Genomic DNA, 19037 nt, shown 5'->3' with positions numbered 1-19037 from the left:
CATGGTGGTGGACATGCTGTACATGTTGTCAGAGTTCAGGTGGCACTTCCCGTCGTTGGGCTGCACGATTCCGGCCAGCCGACCGTCCAGAGCCATGTGGGTCTTGGCATCCGAGGTGAAAATCAGGAGGTGGGAAGCACCTGGACGCCAGCCGATCTGCTCCTAATTTATATGCAGAGAGAAAAAAAAAACCCGGAGCTTTCAAACAACCGCTTTCTACGGAAGAGGAGTAGGGCCACTCAAAAAAAAAAAAAAAAAAAAGTCTACTCAATTCTGACTTTTTTCTCTGAATTCTGAGATTAAAGTCAGAATTCTGACTTTTTTCTCAGAATTCTGAGATTAAGGTCAAAATTCTGACTCTTTTCTCAGAATTCTGACTTTTTCTCAAAATTCTAAGATTAAAGTCAGAATTCTGACTTTTTTCTCATAATTTTGACTTTTTTCTCAGAATTTTAACTTTTTTCTCAAAATTCTGAGATTAAAGTCAGAATTCTGACTTTTTTCTCAGAATTCTGAGAGGAAAAAAAGTCAGAATTCTGAGAAAAAAGTCAGAATTCTGACTTTAATCTCAGAATTCTGAGAAAAAGTCAGAATTCTGACTTTAATCTCAAAATTTTGACTTTTTTCTCAGAATTCTAACTTTTTTCTCAAAATTCTGAGATTAAAGTCAGAATTCTAACTTTTTTCTCAAAATTCTGAGATTAAAGTCAGAATTCTAACTTTAATCTCAGAATTCTGAGAAAAAGTCAGAATTCTGACTTTAATCTCAAAATTTTGACTTTTTTCTCAGAATTCTAACTTTTTTCTCAAAATTCTGAGATTAAAGTCAGAATTCTAACTTTAATCTCAGAATTCTGAGAAAAAGTCAGAATTCTGAGAAAAAAGTCAGAATTGAGTAGACTTTTTTTTTTTTTGAGTGGCCTAATCCTCCTCCATAGCTTTCTCTTTTCCAACAAAATAACTTTTTTTTTTATTTCTGAACATTACATTCCTAGATTATCCCGTCGGTGTGATACGAGAGTGAAAGAATGCACATTAAGATCTGAGTAAATGTGTACGGGGCAGCAAAAAGGCGCTGTCTCTCTCTCTCTCTTGCTCCACCTTGCACACAGCAGCCTGGATGATCGCATCGAATCCTCCCTCCGGGGCATCTCGGTTCCTGGACACCATCTGCTTCTTCACCTCCTCTGTGAAGCGGCTCACTTCCTCCGTCAGAGTCAGCACGTGTTTGTAGCCAAACTGGGGCAGACAGGTGGTATTAATGCTGTCAATTGAACAGAAACCCACTGTTTAATTAATGTAAGGGCATATCATAGTGTTTGTTGTTGAATAAGGACCTGTTTGGGCTTTCTTTTGATGTCTGGTGTCATTGATATCATAATTTAACTTCTTTTTTTTGGTAAAACTTGTTCTCATGTTTGTGTTTTACCTCCTGTTTTAATTTCTTTCTTTGTTTTTTGTTTTTTTCCATCACCTTATGTTTCTTTTAGTTCCTTTGGTATTAACCCCGTCGTGCATCAGCGATGTTTTGTGCCATGTAGTCTCTTTTCACTTATTTGCCTCCCTGCCTCTCGCATGCATTTGGTTTTGCAGATGCTCCCTTTAAGTCTTAGTGTTTGGGTTCCTCTGCACCAACTATAAACTGCAGGGCCAATTTAGCCGGCACGCTCTGGCCAGCCATGCCGTTTTCTCCGCCGCTACAAAGTCTATTTAGCCCCGAGCTGAAAAACAAGATGAATTTTATTTTTGAAAGGTGAGGAAATTAAACTGAAATGTGTTTCTACTTTCAGATTTTAGAACACACTTAATCCTCCAACTTTAACAAAGTAGAAAAAACTGTTTATTTTACAGAATGAGACCAAAGGGGTGAGCCCTTTCTATAAACAGGGAAACATAAGACAGATGGGAAGCCCATCTTGAAATAAAGAGCACTTAGTTTAAAGCTACAAAACATAAAATTACTTTTAGAGGCCTTGTACCATTGATTACCTTTTGTTGTAGATATTTTATGCAGAAATAGCATAAAAACATAAACAAGAACTACTAAATCCACCCTTTCTTAATGCATTTATAATAATAAAAAAAACCTGTTAATCAGGTTTTTTTAAGACATTGGATGAGCAATGGATGGATGCATGGAACAATATACAATCAGACACATTTATTTGTGAGATTGGAGCATCTTGTTTTTGTTTATCTTTATATTCTATGCAAATATCTAACTAAGATCTGCAACAGTGTAAGTACATGGGTATCCAACCCTAGTTCTCATGACGCTGTCCTGCATGTTTAGGTGTTTCCCAGCCTCCACACACCAGACTGTAATAAATCGGTGTTTAAAGGGCCTCTGGAGCCCTTGGTGGATGCTGAGGAGGTCATAAAATAATTTGATTTAGGTGCGATGGAGCAGAGACATCCGAAACATGCAGGACAGCGGGTCCTGAGGACCAGGGCTGAAGACCCCCGGTTTAGACAAAACAGTGGAAGTAAGACTGAATGAACTGGGAGCAGATATTGGCGCAAAGTGAGTTCAAGTTATTCAGAATGAAGCGACCTTTAAATTTGCTCAAACTTTCTAAACAGAAGCTATAATTTGAATTAGTTAATAGAGCATTTTAATGTGTTGATGGCTGTGGTAAGGACCTTGCTTTGATTACTTCGTAATGGTTTGGGGACGTGCCTTTTTACTAGTCTGTGTTCCACAAAATCAGCAGAAAATACAGAAACAGGAACATAATGACAACATTTGACAGAAAAACCCTGTCATATCCTGAGGTTAATCAGCCATTGAAAAGGGAGGGGAAACTAATTTCGCACATTGTCATATTTGCAGCAGTTTAAGGTTCATGTAGCAAACCTAAAGACCTTAAAAACGTCTCTTCCTGTTTTGCAAGCTTCTTGATCTACCAATAACTTGGTAGATATTTGAGAAAAGGTATTCACTTGTCCAACATGACCCTTATTTCTCTTGCACACTGTGGATTTCTCAATCTGTCTTATCTTTACACTGAAACATTCCTGTAGGCTGGCTCTTGTCGGACCGGGTAAACAGGAAGCAGATTTCTCCCCAAAGACGTTAAAACCAACAAATCAATCATGGAGGAGCGTCAGGGTGGAGTTACTGTACTGCAGCTTACATGCAGTCGCCCTCACGGTGCGAGCAGACTACCTGCGGCTGATCCAGGGCAGCTGACCGAGCACTTAGCTGAGCCTTTAACGACTGCTGTGTCTCTGACTGCACTCTTACTAAGCAGCGCGGCGATTAAAGATGTCCTCACTGACGTTACATCATGGTGCCTAACGATGCCACATGCAGACATAAACAGCCTGCTTGTAACATACCGGGCTTTCACGAATCAAAGTCTGGGTTTTTTAACACGGCACATGCTCAGGCAAACACAGCACGCTGAAAAACAACTGACAACAAACGCGCTCGCAAGCCACCACTGAAGCCGAAAGGAAGACTAGAAAGAAGGAAGCAAAGGAGGGAGGGAGGAAGAAGGAAAAAACAGGGAAGAAGGAAAGGATGGAGGAAGCAAGTAAGGAAAAAGGAAGGAAAGCAGGTAGGGTGAGATGGAGCGAAGGAAAGAAGGAAAGACAGGACGTAGGGAGAGAGAGGGAAGGAAAGGAGGAACAGAGGGAGGAAGGAAGGAAGGAAGGAAGGAAGGAAGGAAGGAAGGAAGGAAGGAAGGAAGGAAGGAAGGAAGGAAGGAAGGAAAAAGACAAGACAAAAGTAAGAAAAATGGGAAGAGAAAAGATAGAGAGATGGAAGAAAATAAATTATGGAGGGAAGGAGAAAGAAGGAAAAAAACAGGTAAGAAGGAAAGGATGGAAGGAGAATGTAATTAAGAAAGGAGAGCAAGTAGGGAGGGAAAGAAAAAAGGAAGGAAATGAGGAACAAATGGAGGTAAGAAAAGTGGGAAGAGGAAGGATAGAAGGAAGGAAATAAATGTTGGAGGGAGGGAGGAAGAAAGAAAAAGATAGTCAAAAAGGAAAGGACGGAGGAAGTAAGTAAGAAAGAAAGAAAAAAATTAAGTAGAGCAGGTAGGGAGAGATGGAGAGAAGGAAAGAAGGAAGTAAAGGAGGAACAGAGGGAGGGAGGAAAAAGACAAGACGAAAGTAAGAAAAATGGGAAGAGGAAAGATAAAGAGATGGAAGAAAATAAATTATGGAGGGAGGGAGGAAGAAAGAAAGAAAGAAGGAAAAAAACAGGTAAGAAGGAAAGGATGGAGGGAGAACATAATTAAGAAAGGAAAGAGGAAGGAGAACAGGTAGGGAGGGAAAGAAAAAGGAGGGAAAGGAGGAACAGAGGGAGGTAAGAAAAGTAAGAAAAGCGGGAAGAGGAAGGATAGAAGGAAGGAAATAAATGTTGGAGGGAGGGAGGAAGAAAGAAAAATATAGTCAAAAAGGAAAGGACGGAGGATGTAAGGAAGGAAGAAAGAAAAAAAGGACGTAGAGCAGGTAGGGAGAGATGGGGCAAAGGAAAGAAGGAAGAAAAGGATGTAGGGAGAGAGAGGGAAGTAAATAATGAAGGGAAGGAGGAACAGAGGGAGGGAAGAAAGAAAAAGACAAGACAAAAGTAAGAAAAATGTGAAGAGGAAAGATGGAGAGATGGAAGAAAATAAATGATGGAGGTAGGGAGAAAGAAGAAAGAAGTAAAAAAACAGGTTAGAAGGAAAGGATGGAGGGAGAACATAAATAAGAAAGGAAAAAGGAAGGAAAGGAGAAACAGAAGGAGGTAAGAAAAGTTAGAAAAGTGGGAAGAGGAAGGATAGAAGGAAGGAAATAAATGTTGGAGGGAGGGAGGAAGAAAGTAAGTAAGAAAGAAAAAAGGAAGTAGAGCAGGTAGGGAGAGATGGAGAGAAGGAAAAGGGCAGAGGAAGAACATAAGGAAGGAAAGAAGGTAAGGAGAGATGAAGGGAAGGAAAAAAGGAAGGAAAGGAGGACCAGAGTGAGGGAGGAAAAAGACAGGACAAATATAAGAAATGTGGGAAGAGGAAGGATAGAAAGAATGAAGGAAATAAATGATAGAGAGAGGAAGAAAGAAAAAGAAAGATAGTCAAAAAGGAAAGGACGGAGGAAGTAAGTAAGGAAGAAAGAAAAAAAGGAACTAGAGCAGGTAGGGAGATGGAGAGAAGGAAAAAAGGAAGGAAAGCAGGAACAGTGGGAGGGAGTGGGTGGAAAAAGACAGGACAAAAGTAAGAAACGTTGGAACGGGAAGAATAGAAAGAAGGAAGGAAATAAATGGAGGGAGGAAGAAAGAAAGAAAGAAAGATAGTCAAAAAGGAAAGGACGTAGGAAGTAAGGAAGGAAGAAAGAAAAAAAGGAAGTAGAGCAGGTAGGGAGAGATGGAGAGAAGGAAAGAAGGAAGGAAGGGAGGAACAGAGGGAGGGAGGGAGGAAAAAGACCAAAAATGGGAAGTGAAAGACCAGAAGGAAGGAAATAACTGTCTGAGGGATGGAGAAATACAAAAGAAAAATAGTCAAAAAGGAAAAGGACATGAAAGGAAAGCAGGTAGGTATTTTTATATTGCTAAACGATAAACCAAAATTCAGTCCTAGTTTTTTTTAAAAAGTGGTAAAAGCATTTGAAAATGTCGTATATTTTACAGAACAACACCAGTCATCGTGGTTGTGACCACGATGACTGGTGTTGGAAGGAAAAGGAAAGACGTGGACGGCCCTACCTGTGGCAGGGGTTCTTGACGGCGGCCTCGGGGGAGATGTACATGTACGGCGACAGCGGCTTGTCCACAAAAGCCCCAAAGCCCATGCGCAGGTTGCTGGTGGTCCGGTTCATGGCTTCGGCCAGGCCTCGGCCCAGCGTCCTCAGGCGGAAGAGGTCGTCGTTCATGGAGTAGGACAGGTCCATGAGGTAGTAAAGGTCGACGGGGTAGTCTTCCACCTGACGCACCTTCACCGTGAAGCGCTTGGCGTCGTCTGGGAGAAGACGTCACGGTGAATCAAACCTCCCCCAAAACGCACACCACAACTCTGACTCGAAGGGACCCACCTGGCCTGAGGGTGATGTGCAGATTCTGCGGCTTTATCTGGGTGACGTCCTGGGTTGCTCCGGCCGCCTTGTTGCTGAGAGGCCGGTCCTCGATCACCTGGAGTCTGCTGCTCGGAGACTCCATGCTCGACGGATCGCATCCCGAGGCCATCAGGTTCTTCTTCAGGTCGCAGCGTGACGAGCTGGCCACTCCATGGCCAAAGTCCTGATCGGAAAAAAAGAGAAACAGATTCAGTCAAAGTCCTCCTGATGTGTCTGTGTGTAACTGCTCTGCAAAAACTGAACTAAAAATAAGCACAATTTTCTTAAAATGAGTGTATCTGTCCTTGATTTGAGCAGGTAAAGATGATCTGCCAACGGAATAAGATTTTTGCACTTAAACTCATCTCCATCGTCTTATTTCAAGTGCAGGATGTCTAATTATCTTATTTTAGGGTTCAAAATACTCAATCCATTGGCAGATAATATCATTTACCTGCTCAAAAACTTTTTAAGAACACTTTACGTATTTTAAGGTCTGTTTTTGCAGTGTGAGCTTTAAGGGGAGCATTAATTGGTTCAGCTGGACCTAAAAGGACTTTATTTCTCATGTAGAAGAAGTTCCTGTTCCTGTTTTGAGCACCCAGGCTAAAATGTTGAGTATAAATAGTTGATTTTAACTGCATTAAACCATGAGCTGATGCTAGAAAACATGACTATACCCTCATTTAGTTGGAAAATATAAGTCTGAGGACACATGAGACACTTAGTCATCTCCACTCTGCTTTTTGTGGCATCAGATGCCAGACGATCCCATATCTCAGTGTAGGAGATTCCCTCTGAAAATCAACCAGTATTATCGCTGCTCTCTGATCAGGAGGGGCCGTGCCAGCCTGCACCAGCCTAGCAGCTCATTACTTGCATGAAGGCGCAGCAGAAAAACAAAAGTACGCACCTCTTGGAAGCACCAAGCACAGCTGGGGTGCACGGCCAGACATTGCTTGCACGTGCTGGCTCCTCGGGAGGTGCACACGTTTGAGCCTGAACCCAAGAGGAGAAACGTTATTTCTCTGACACTTCAACAAAAGTCAGCTTCTACAAGGAAAACACAGCAACCACACGCCGTTTTAACAAAGTGCACGAGATTGTTCGCGTGTCGAAAACAAGGTTGTTGTTTTGGCCTGACTTTAATCATTTTTCTGTGGGTATATATGTTGTTTTTCATTAAAAAAAAAGAAGAACATAGAAGGAAATGAATGAAACAAGCAATTAAAACTAGAAGCTTCTCACCGTTTTTAACGGTTCAACCACAAACATTAACACATCTTTTGTTTTTTATTCCATGTCATAAACTAAACACAAACTAGGAGGAAGGACTAAGCTATAAGTGGTTTTCAAAAGTTTTCACAATTGAAAATGTGTAAAGTGTCGTGTGCTGCAAGTCTTACTGGGTATGTCTCTACCCATATTTTTTTTTCCATTCTTTGTTATAAAACAGCTCAATCTCTCTCAGATTGGAAACAGAGCATCTATTTCAGGTCTTACCACTGATCCTCAGTTGGATTTAGGTCTGTACTTTGACTAGGCCGTTTTAACACATGGAAATGCTTTGATCTAAAGCCGGGGTCACCAACCTTTTTGAAACTAAGAGCTACTAGCTGCTTCATACGAAGGGCAACCAGTACTGAACTTTTAACTACAAGAGTCAGAACTAACCTATGCAATATGAATATGTTTGTAATGCTTTTTTTTATTTTTAATCTATGTAAATACAAGTATGATTAAAAGGAACAGCAACTGAATAAAATAGCATTTTAAATGCAGCTCACTCCATCTCTGGCTGCATGTTTGGGGTCATCCTGATGGAAGATGAACCTTCACTCCAGTCTGAAGGCTTTTCACAGCCTGCAGCTTTATTATTCCAGGACTTCCATTCATTCACCAAGTTTTACTGTGGGTACTGCGTTCATCCACACATAAAGCCCAATCTTCAAAGATTTCTAATAAGGACCACTAAATTACATGGAAAAAGCAATCTTATCCATTGCAGACTGCGTCCGCAATGGATAAGATGTGCAAAACCCATTTGGTCCGCTCCATTTAAATTAGTACATTTCTAAGCAATGTTTAAATTTCGGTATGCAGTGCCAGTCATCATCTAATCTCTCCAGACACCCAAGATGCACAAAAGCTTTTCTAAATAATAGCATAGATAGATCTGTCCAGGGTGTCACCGCTGGAGATGGGCACCATCCACATGTGACCCTGCATGGATAGGCAAGTTTATTTGTATAGCACATTTCAGTACAAGGTCAATGCAAAGTGCTTTACATGATTCAAATATAGGAAAATAAAAACAGCAAGTAAAAAAACAGGTGGAATAAAATGCAGGAAGGTTGAAACAAAATAAAACATGGGAAATTTGAAAAATAAAAGCAAATAATGCTTTTAAAATCAGTTGGACTACGAACTTGAACTAGTGATGTTTCAGTAAAACAGTTTAACTAGAACAGTCGAAGGCAATCCTAAACAAATGTGTTTTTAATCTTGATTTAAAATAACTTTTACAGTTTTCTGGAAGTTTGTTCTAGATCAGTGGAGCATAGGAACTAAATGCTGCTTCTCCATGTTTGGTTCTGGTTCTGGTTCTGCAGAGCAGGCTGGAGCCTGAAGACCTGAGTGGTCTGGAGGGTTGATACACTGATAACAAGTCTGTGATGTGTTTAGGTGCTAAGCCATTTAGGGATTTATAGACTAACAGAAGTATTTTAAAGTCTATTCTCTGAGATACAGGGAGCCAGTGTAAGGACTTTAGAACTGAGGTGATGTGCTCTACTTTCTTAGTCTTAGTGAGGACGCGGGCAGCAGCGTTCTGGATCAGCTGCAGCTGTCTGATCCACTTTTTAGGCAGACCTGTGAAAACACCGTTGCAGTAATCAATTCGACTAAATATAAACGCATGGATTTGTTTTTCCAGATCCTGCTGAGACATCAGTCCTTTAATCCTGGAAATGTTCTTCAGGTGATAGAAAGCCAACCTTGTAATTGTCTTTAGATGCTTTTGGGGGTTCAGGTCTGAGTCCATCACTACACTGATCAGACCCTATATCAGTCAGAGCTTTCTTAAGCCTGTGGGTAAAATATCAAGACAGCAGGAGGAGGATCTTAGCTGTTTGAATTTCTTCTAAACATTTGTAGTTTATTTTGCAGAATTGGGACATTTTAGTAGATGTAGTTCTAACCAGAGACAATATTAGCACTGGACCTGACATTGATGTACAAACTGCCCTTCTAATACTTTATATTTCCTCAGTAAAGAAGTTAGCAAATTAATCGCAGGCCTTGTTAGATTGGAGTTCAGCTGCCATGGACACCTGAGAGCTTGTTAACCTGTGGACTGTGGCAAACGAGGTACGAGAATTATTTATATTTTTGTTGATAATCCCAGAAAAGAAAGATTCTCCATCCATCCAGGGAGACAAATGGAATGGATGGAATATTAATAACAATTATGAATATTGTTAAATGGACACATTAAGTGTTGCAAAGTGCTACAAGTACAAGGGAACAAATAAAAGAGTTAAACAAACATCACGAGATTTAACAAAAGTAAAATTCAAAAGGTTCAGTCATAAGAGCGGGAAAAACTGACTTTGTTAGCTGTCGGCTCCTCCCTAACTCCCCCTCTGACAAGAGTTTAGTCTGGGAAGGAGCCGTACGGTCAGATTTACAGAGAAATAAATCTCTAAACAGCTGGATTTACCTCCACTGACTTCCCACAACAGCCGCTTGATCCTAAATATTACAAACCAAAGGAGCCCCATAATAATGGAATACATGATAACGTCGTATGGAGCCCATAAAAGAGAATGTTCCTTTATAGTAGTGTGACCAGACCTCCCCGTTTTCTGAGGACAGTCCCTGTGTTGGACGACCTGTCGCCGGCTAAATCTGACCCTGGAAATGTACCAGATTCCAGCATTTTTTATATGACAACAAAATACTGTGGCGCTGCTGTTAGCGTTGCAGTCAGAGTAGTATGAGGCGATGCACCGTCAACCCCAAACCGTTCATGAATTCAACAAAACATTTTGCCTACTGTTCCGCTCATTTTACACATTGAAGTTGCTTTTGCACCTGGTATGATGATTTAATACGTGCAAACCTTTTGAAGATCAGGCCCATAATCTTTTGCATGTAAATCAGAAAGTCAATTTTTTTTTCTCATCTGACCACAGCACTTTCTTCCACATGAGTTTCCGCCCACATATCTGGTGCCAACTGCAATCAGGACTTTGTTCGGCTGTGATTTCATATACACCTGCCCTTTAAGTAGATTCTGCCACCTGAGCTGTGGAGCTATGCAACACCTAAAGAGTTTCCATGGGCATGCTTCTGTAAACGATGAAGGCACTTGCACTGAAAGAGGTATCAGACCAAATACACATGCATGTCACTCCCGAGGTTATTTGCTACTTTTTTTTTGGTCTGTGACATACGATTTGTGGCCGTAATGTGAGAAAATGTGAAAAAGTTAACGAGCTTTGAACACTTTTGTGGAGTGCTTTAAAAGGAGGTTACAAATTACGGCTTAAACCACACGATTTGTGTGTCGCTTTAGCTAGATAATAAAAAAAAACTGTGAAACCGAAAGGAACCATTTAAAGTTAAATAAAATTTCAACTGAACAAAACTGGACAAAGTTCATCAAGTGTTATTAAGTTGAGTTAAGTTTACCTTTAAAATGGTTTGAATTATCGCTGCAAATACCTCAAAGGAAGTTGATCTCCACTCAGTTCAACTGATTCCAGCTAAACTAAAACCTCATAAAAATGTCAGCACTGGAAACATCTGACTAATTTGGCAGACTGGAGGAAAAAACGTTGACCAAAAAAAGTAGTAAACATTTTATAGATATGTGATGATCAAAAGAAGAGGATAAGAACTTTCCTGTCTCATTTATAAGATCAGTTAGATTTTTTTTTTTTATCATTAAAGTTAAACAGATATGTGTGGCTGAATATTCTTTCTCCTTTGCTGTCTTTAAATCCTCTCTGAAAGCTTTTGATGTCACCCGGCTGTCGCTCTGCTCCAACAAACCCTAAACACTATAATAATGCAATCAATTGATCACAAACAGAAATGAGCAAGTGTAATAATATGAGGTGCTAAATGCCCAAACTTACATCTGAAATCTTCTTTAAAGCAGCGTACACAGTGATTTCAGACTTCTCTATCTAGCAATCTGATATATGTATTTAGATTGGGGATACAATTTTAGACACTTTTAGACACCTTTAGAAAGAAAGACAAATAAGCTGGAGAGAAAATCATTTAACAGCATGTTCTGTCTCCCCTTAATGAGCCCTTTTCTGTCCCGAGTTCCTTAAAACAAGAACCTGAACTCACCACTGGCTGCTGTTATCCCTGCAAACGTGAAAACACACATCCATACGACCCAGCGCATTGGCAGGGCACCCATCCTGCAGCTGAGGGCTCTCTGTGAGGATGCAGGCGGCCAGTGAGCTGCGGTTTGAGCAGCCCCAGTTGAGAAGAACAGGAAAAAAAACTTATCTGTAAGTAAAAACAGCCCCAAATAGAGTCAGATGTCTAAAAGCCAGCCCTTGCTGCTCTGCACTCCCCGCCTGGAGCTCCCACATTCATTTCATTAGGGAAATAGGCGGGGAAAGTGCAGCATTTAAATCTGGAAGGCCTGAAGACATTGAGATGTACACTTTATTACAATATGGTTACAACAATTTTTATATTTTTAGTTGTGCTTTTTATTCTGTTATTTGGTGAAGTCAGTACAAAACATTGACGTTTTAAAAAAACATGTAAACTAAAATAAATAATATAAATGAGTCTAAATGTTTTAAACACACTTTTTTAAATGGTTCCTAGACTGTTGCTAAATTAGGCTTTTAAATAACAATAATTAAAAAAAGATTAGGTAAGTTTAAAGTTGTCAGAAACTTTTGTTTTTGTTTTGTGAAGCACTATTCTGCCCTCTAGCGTCATATAGCTGGAAGTACACCATACCGCACTGCCGTTCACCCAAACCAAGTAAAAAAAATGTATTAAGATAAAATCTCGATCTGATTAGCGTTAAACACGATACAAATTCTGCAAAGACGCCAAGACAATAAAAGGAAACTAAACCCTGTTTTATTTTTGGCCCATTTTTAGCAGTTTTAACTTCCAATTCTGTCTCTGTAGAGAAAAACTGGCATCAACACGAACTTCCAAATTTGGCAGGATTTCCGATCATTGTTTAAATAATTTTTTCACAATCACATTAATTAAATTAATATATTTCACAATATAATCACGTAATGCATTTATTGTGCATGGTTAACAGTGCGGTTGTTGCACCAGTTTATGTAAATGGTGTGCTATTAGTAGCAAGTTTTCCTCTTTATCTAGAAGTATTTGTGTTTTTGGGCTCTGTTTCTGACTGCTAAAAAGAACACGATGATGCCAATTCATTATTCAATAATTTCAGCATCATTTTTATTATTGCAATAAGTTAAAAAGCGGAGATTTTTTTGAGTAGACATCATCCATTCCTACTCCAAAGGGATGTAAAACACTGGTTGCCAACTGTTGCAAATGTATGACAACAGTCTTTCCAGTTTTTCAGACAGGGGCAGGTTGGTTTGCCAGGTTGGTTTGGCTTTACTTCCTTTAATAAATAAAATCATCATTTGAAAACTGCCGTTTTTATGGACGTAGGTTATCTTTTTCTGATTGAAACTTGCTTGATGATCTAACTGGGACATAAAGTAAAAATAGAAGATATCTATGGGAAAGATACTTTTTCAAAATTGAATATGTCTATAAAGGTCAAAAGTTTAATCACAGCTCAAATAAACTGTGTTCAGAAAGGAAATTTGAAGAAACAATTCAAGTGGAATAATAATCAGACAACAATGCCCACCAATTACTAGAGTATAGAGCAGACAGAACATGCAAACTCGTGGAAAAAAAACAGAACCTTCCTATCTACAGGGCGACAGTGCCTCCCCTGAAAACCAGCTATTATTAACAAAACACAACAATCCACAAGGCCGCAGAGCAGTCCAAATGTGCAGAAAGCAAAGCCACAAGAGATATGTGAAATATTCCAGGCAGTCATGGAGCATTCTGCTGTGGTGTTTTCAGCCAACACGTTCAGTTCATTAAGTGAGGCTCTCTGAGTGATGGAAAACATAAAAAAAAAAACAGGGCTATTATTAGAAAGGCACAGAATCGCTCAGATTGCACAGCCAGAAGTTACCAAATTAGTCTCATGTTCATATTTTCTGGGATGAAAATAGGCAGATTTTCCTGAAAAGACGTCCATCTGCGCAATTGCTGGTGCAAATGCAGAAATGCACGATGTGTAATAAAGCAAATGCATGAAATTTAAGGATGGCAATGACTGGACGTCTTCACTGGCAGTGTTTGTGCAGGTATATTATCTATGCATGCCCTCAGTAATAAATAGAAATGGTTGGTGGTGCATCGTTAGGGTTTGGATGAAGTGGGAATTTCGGATCGTGCGCCCTCACATCAGTTATCCCTCCAACCCTCGGTTCTGTCCCCATCTCCAAACCTCCACAAGCTCGTTACTTCCATCCACGAAACCGCTGGTTAAAGCAGCCTCCAACAGCAACCCTGTGAACAGAACGGGCTTTGACACACCGAGTGCTTTCCAAAGCAGAAACAGCTGGCAGATCCGTCTGACAAATTCAGATGAGAACCCATGAACAGATGGGAACATTTCAGCTCTGCAGAGCTCAATGAATTATAGAACGTTACCAGACCTCAGCTTTTGTTACTCGGAAGGTTAAGAAGAATAAATAAATAAATAAGATCGTGCACTCAAACATTATGCACAAGAACATTGAGGAGAAACTTGCCAAGAGATGTTCTGATGCTTTCATCTGCGTGAAAGAGCACGTAGTGTTGAGCACTTTCCATGTTTCCTCTCACCTTACAACCACAAACCTCTGTGCATTTACTTGTGATTTTTTTTTTGATTAACTAAATCCAAAATGTGTGGCTGGAATTTGAGTCAATACTTTGTTGAACCACACATCTAAAGACGTGATGTTTGGCTTATTCTTCCTCGTTGAAATGCTGAGGCTCATTCAGATCAGACGGAGAGCATCTAAGCATCAGTTTGTGCGCTGCGTCACAGCTTTGATGGGATTTAGGTCCTAGGCTTTTTGCATTGCTTGATTGTTATTCCATCCTTTACCTTTTTGTTCTCTGTCATTCTTTCTCTTCATTGTAGGTACACCTGGTCTGGCGTTCTGTTAGCTGTGACATCATCCAGGGGAGACGGATCATCTGCTATTACCATCTAACATAGAAAGTACTCCTGGATCAATGTAAACTTCTGTGCTTTCTGTGTCTCTGCTCTGTCTTCTCTAACCCCCAGTGGGTCGAGGCAGATGAGCGTCACACTGAGCCTGGTTCTGGTTCTTCTAGAGGTTTTTCCTTCCTGTTAAAGGGGAGTTTATACTGAGCATTCTCAGTATGAGGGATTGCTGCAAAGCCATGTACAATGCAGACGACTGTCCACTGTGGCTCTACGCTCTTTCAGGAGGAGTGAACGCGCTTGTCAAGACTTGATGCAACCTGCTGGGTTTCCTTAGATAGGACATTTTTTGACTAATCTGTATAATCTGATTGAATTTTACCACTGCCTTGTGATGTGTCATGAATTGGCGCTATATAAATAAAATTGATATAGCACCATCCTGGACACACATCCTGGACACAAACTGTTGAGACCTTTACCTACATGTTGGTGCAACGGACCACATTTTTGAAAAATAAAAAAAATAAGAATATTGGAATTAAAGTGTCTAACGTGTATCCTATCTGACCAGAGCAGCATCTACCATGTTGGCATGTTTACAAATCCCTGCAAGCTGCAAATGGGACTTTATTTTAAAAAGGTGTTCATTTATGTCCCACTCCCATAAAGGCTAGCATTTTACATATACTAAGTATTGTCAGACAGTATATTGTGGTTGTAAAGGACCGAAACAGAGACAGGAAGACGGTGGCCTCATTTTAATGTATTGATTCGACAAAGGATTACAACCTACAACCGTAAAAGGAGACACGAGAGAAACATGCTGATTAATGGAGACCTTACATCCTCACAGAAAGACACAATGAGAAATGGTGAAAGAACCAGGCTAATCAGCAGAATTAACAGCAGCCAAGAAGGCTAAGAGGCAAGGAAAATGGACAAATGATGCAAAACAGTGAAAGCAATAAAATCAGGCACAGGGAAATTAATCGGATTAACCAGAACTACAACTGAACACAAATGAAGAGAAGAGAGCTGAACATCAATAACACAAGAACAACTCAAACACAGGAACCAGAACTCAGATGAATCCAAACTCAAAGTCCACGGAATCTTGTCAACAGATTTCCCCACCTGAGCTTTGGATGTCAGCAGCTCCTCCAGAGTTACTGTGGACCTCCAGGCTGCTTCACTGGCTAATGCTCTCCTTTACCCAAGTCCAGTCCTTGAGAGCTACCATCCAGCAACCTTTGGATGTATCCCTGCTTCGACACGCCCGAATCAAATGGCTGAACTCCTTATTCAGCGTCATTCAGCTCTACAGAGACCTGGTGACGAGATATTCATCCATTCATGGGATTCAGGTGTGTTGGAGAAGGGATACATACAACTTGAGCATCTCTGGTCTATCCTGTTGAATCCCAACGAAAGACGTTGAGGTTGATGGTCTTAACATGAGATCATGTGAGAGTTTAAAGGCTTTCTATGATAAATCCATTCAGCTGAGGTAACAGTGGCAGCAGTAGGTGGAGCAGAACTGCAGGGCAGGATAAACCGGATCCCTAATCGATGCCACCAGGAGTGGCTCTGAGTCGCTCCACTAACTTATATTGTGATGTATTTTTGGGTCCCATCTTCTGATTTCTTCATCAGTTCATTCTTTCTGTCAGGATTTAGGTTTTTGTTTGTTTTATTTTGAATTTTCTGGACTTTTCTTAATCAGCCATCGTCCAATCAGCTCAGTCCCCCTCCAGCCACCACTGTGCTCTAGATCAGCTCCACCTGCTGCTACTAATTAACTCTACTAATCAACTCTGCTCACCTGTTCACCTGCCTACTTATACCACCAGCGTTATCCATTACACCTTCTCTGTTTCCCACACCCTTTTTAATTCATTTCTTTGTCATCCCTTTGCATCTGAAGCCTCCTCCTTTCTCTTGCGCCACTTGCCTTTACATGTTTTAGTTCCTCATACCTCATTCCTCCAAAGCCTCCCTTTCTTCCAGTAACTTTGATTGAGAGCAGCCCTTGTGCAAACTGAACATTTGTGCTTGCAGGGGCATTTTTTCAGGGACATCTGTAAAGTAGGGGGAAGTTTAACCTCTATAGTGTCTTGCAAAAGTATTACTCTTTCACATTGTGTCACAAGGCAATGACAAATAAACTTCAATGCATTTTATGCAAGTGACCAACACAGAGTAGCGCATCATTGCAAAGTGGGAGAAAAAAGAAAAACGAAGCGGGCATTTAGTGTGCACAAGTTTGGTAGAGACACTTAGTGAACATGGGTGGGTAGAAAGTAGTTACATTTACTCAGTTACATTTACCTGAGTAACCTTTTGAATGAAATGAACTTCTAAGAGTAGCTTTATTGCACTGTACTTCTTACTTTTACTTTAGTAAATATTATGAAGAAGTATCGCTACTCTTACTTGAGTAAAATGTCTGGCTACTTTATCCACTGTGAGTGACTTTACTGAATAAAGAAAAAACTTGATTCAACCAAAAAAGTCACCAGAGACACACATCTACAGTTTATTACTTTATTAAGGTGAGACTTCTTGTTTGTACACAGGTTTTGTTGTTTTATTGGTATTTTCTATCTGCTGAGCTCATGTAGCCATTTACATGTCAAGTAACCGCAGTAAACAGTAGATATTGTTATTGGAAGTACTTTGCACCGTCCTAACTTACTTTATATACATTAACGGCTTGGTTTCATAAGTTTTATGTTAAAAAACATTGTTTATAAAATTGTTTCTTCTGCCTGAATTTGTTACTTTGTAATTGTTGTTGTGTAAATGTTTTATGTTAATCATTAAAATACCAGAATTTGTACATAATTTAATATTTTTGCCTGACCGATTGCATCATTATTAAATATAAAATCAGTTGTTAGAAATATTCACTCAGTACTTGAGTAGCCTTCTTGCCAAATACTGTTTTTACTCTTACTTAATGTAAAATCTACCCACCTCTGTTAGTGAAGAAACATCATGAAGACCAAGGAACACAAGTCGTGGATAAAACTGTAATTTAATCCATTCTCCAAATATACAAGGAAGAATACAGTTCAAGTTCAAATCCGAAGCCAAAGCAAACTTGATTAAGCAACAACAGGGCCTGTGACCAAAGCATTGCAAAATAATACGTTTTGCAAGATTAAAAGTAACAAAAGGTTATATTATCTTCTCACACCCACCTGTTTTAAATAATAGATATGCAAGAATTTCCTTTTTTTGAACAGCTGCAAACCTACCCAGACTCTGCCGTTTACTAAAACCAATAAATTAAAGAAGGCCTTACTCAAAAGAGCAACCAAGAGGCCCATGGTATTCCTGGAGGAGCTGCAGAGATCCACAGCTCAGGTGGGAAAATGTGCACTTCAAAAAGGCAACTAAAAGTAAGTAAGATTTCCTTGAAATTAGTGTTTTTGTCCTTGATTTGAGCAGTTAAACAAGATGATCTGCCAATGGAATTAGTATTTTTACTCCTAAAATAAGATAATTAGATATATTCACTTTAAATAAGATGATGGAGATGAGTTGTTCCTATTTTAAGTGCAACAATCTTATTCCATTAGCAGATCATCTTATTTACCTGCTCAAATCAAGTGCAAATACATTAATTTCAAGTAAATTTGACTTTTAATTCTCTTTTTGCAGTGGTAAACATTATGCATCATTATCTTTCCAACCTTCCCCTCCATGCAGGGTCGTGGTGGGTGGGGGGAGGTACACCCTGTACAGGCATGCCTCATTATGCAAACATTTCATCCTCACGAAGACACAATATTTGAGAATCTGTTAGATAGGTGGGCAAAGGAGAAAGACAACCTGTGGTGGTTCCTATCAAAGCGTGTTGTTACATTAGAGGGGTGTCAAACTCAAGTCCTCGAGGATCGGTGTCCTGCAACGTTTCTGTGTCTCTGCTTCAACACACCTGAGTCACATAATCCAGTCATTTGCAGGACTCTGGAGAACTTGACTGCATGCTGATGAGGTAATTCAGTCCTTTGATTGTGGCGTGTTGGACCACGTCTAAAAGTTGCAGGACGCCGGCCCTGGAGGCCTGGAGCTTGTGTGCCAGAATGATCCAGTCAACTCTTTGAGTCAAATCCGAGGGAGAATTTGAGGGAAGACTCCAAAACTGACGTCCATAGACAAACTCCATGTCGGCTGAAGCTTAAACTGTATTGCAAAGAAGAAAGGGCATAAATCTCCGTCTGCAGAGGTGCAACGCTTGTAGAGCGATACCCAGAAGCATTTGCAGCTGTAACTGCAGCAAAACCTGGTTCGTTAAACTATTTTCTGTCGGCAGTTTTGTATGAAGACACATCAAACTTGTCATTTTTGTTAAATAGGCAAAACACTGCATTACTTTTCCTACGCTTTGCATTAGTGTTGCACCGATGCCATTTTTTTTGGCCCCGATACCCGATACCTGGCTGTGCAGTATCGGCCGATACCGATACCATACCGATACCATTACTTTGAAATTTATGTGTGTGTGTATATATGAAGAACTGCATACTACTTGGATGTAAAATAATTGCTATCATGGCTTTGTCAAGCTGCTACCTTATTAAAGCAGGAAAAAGACTAATACAAAGTGAATCCAGTAGAACTAGTGAGTGTCGGGAGAGAGAAGGCTGCGTTCAAAGTGACATACAAACATCAAAATGGTATCTGTGACTTATTTGTTGGTACTCGCTGAAACCGATACCACCATTTT

General features: G+C 40.1%; 1 protein-coding gene across 2 annotated transcripts in view; it reads right to left on the bottom strand.

Moving 5' to 3' along the window:
- Positions 1 to 11601, bottom strand: part of LOC105919522 (integrin beta-3) — a 37662-nt gene extending 26061 nt beyond the window's left edge. The window contains exons 1-6 of one of the 2 annotated variants that reach the window (XM_036141828.1): positions 11401 to 11601; positions 6947 to 7032; positions 6013 to 6217; positions 5687 to 5939; positions 1102 to 1264; positions 1 to 162 (exon numbers count right to left, since the gene is read on the bottom strand). In XM_036141828.1, coding sequence (XP_035997721.1) covers positions 1 to 162; positions 1102 to 1264; positions 5687 to 5939; positions 6013 to 6217; positions 6947 to 7032; positions 11401 to 11473 — 942 coding nt within the window. In that variant the 5' untranslated portion in view covers positions 11474 to 11601. The remainder of the gene's footprint in view (positions 163 to 1101; positions 1265 to 5686; positions 5940 to 6012; positions 6218 to 6946; positions 7033 to 11400) is intronic. The other variant, XM_036141829.1, reaches the window with a different exon arrangement.
- Between the last annotated feature and the right edge of the window lie 7436 nt (positions 11602 to 19037).

Source organism: Fundulus heteroclitus, chromosome 10 (genome assembly GCF_011125445.2).
Source record: "Fundulus heteroclitus isolate FHET01 chromosome 10, MU-UCD_Fhet_4.1, whole genome shotgun sequence".
NCBI classification, from domain to species: Eukaryota; Metazoa; Chordata; class Actinopteri; order Cyprinodontiformes; family Fundulidae; genus Fundulus; species Fundulus heteroclitus.
Note: the sequence above shows the minus strand (reverse complement) of the source record. Positions and strands in the feature narration are given on the sequence as shown.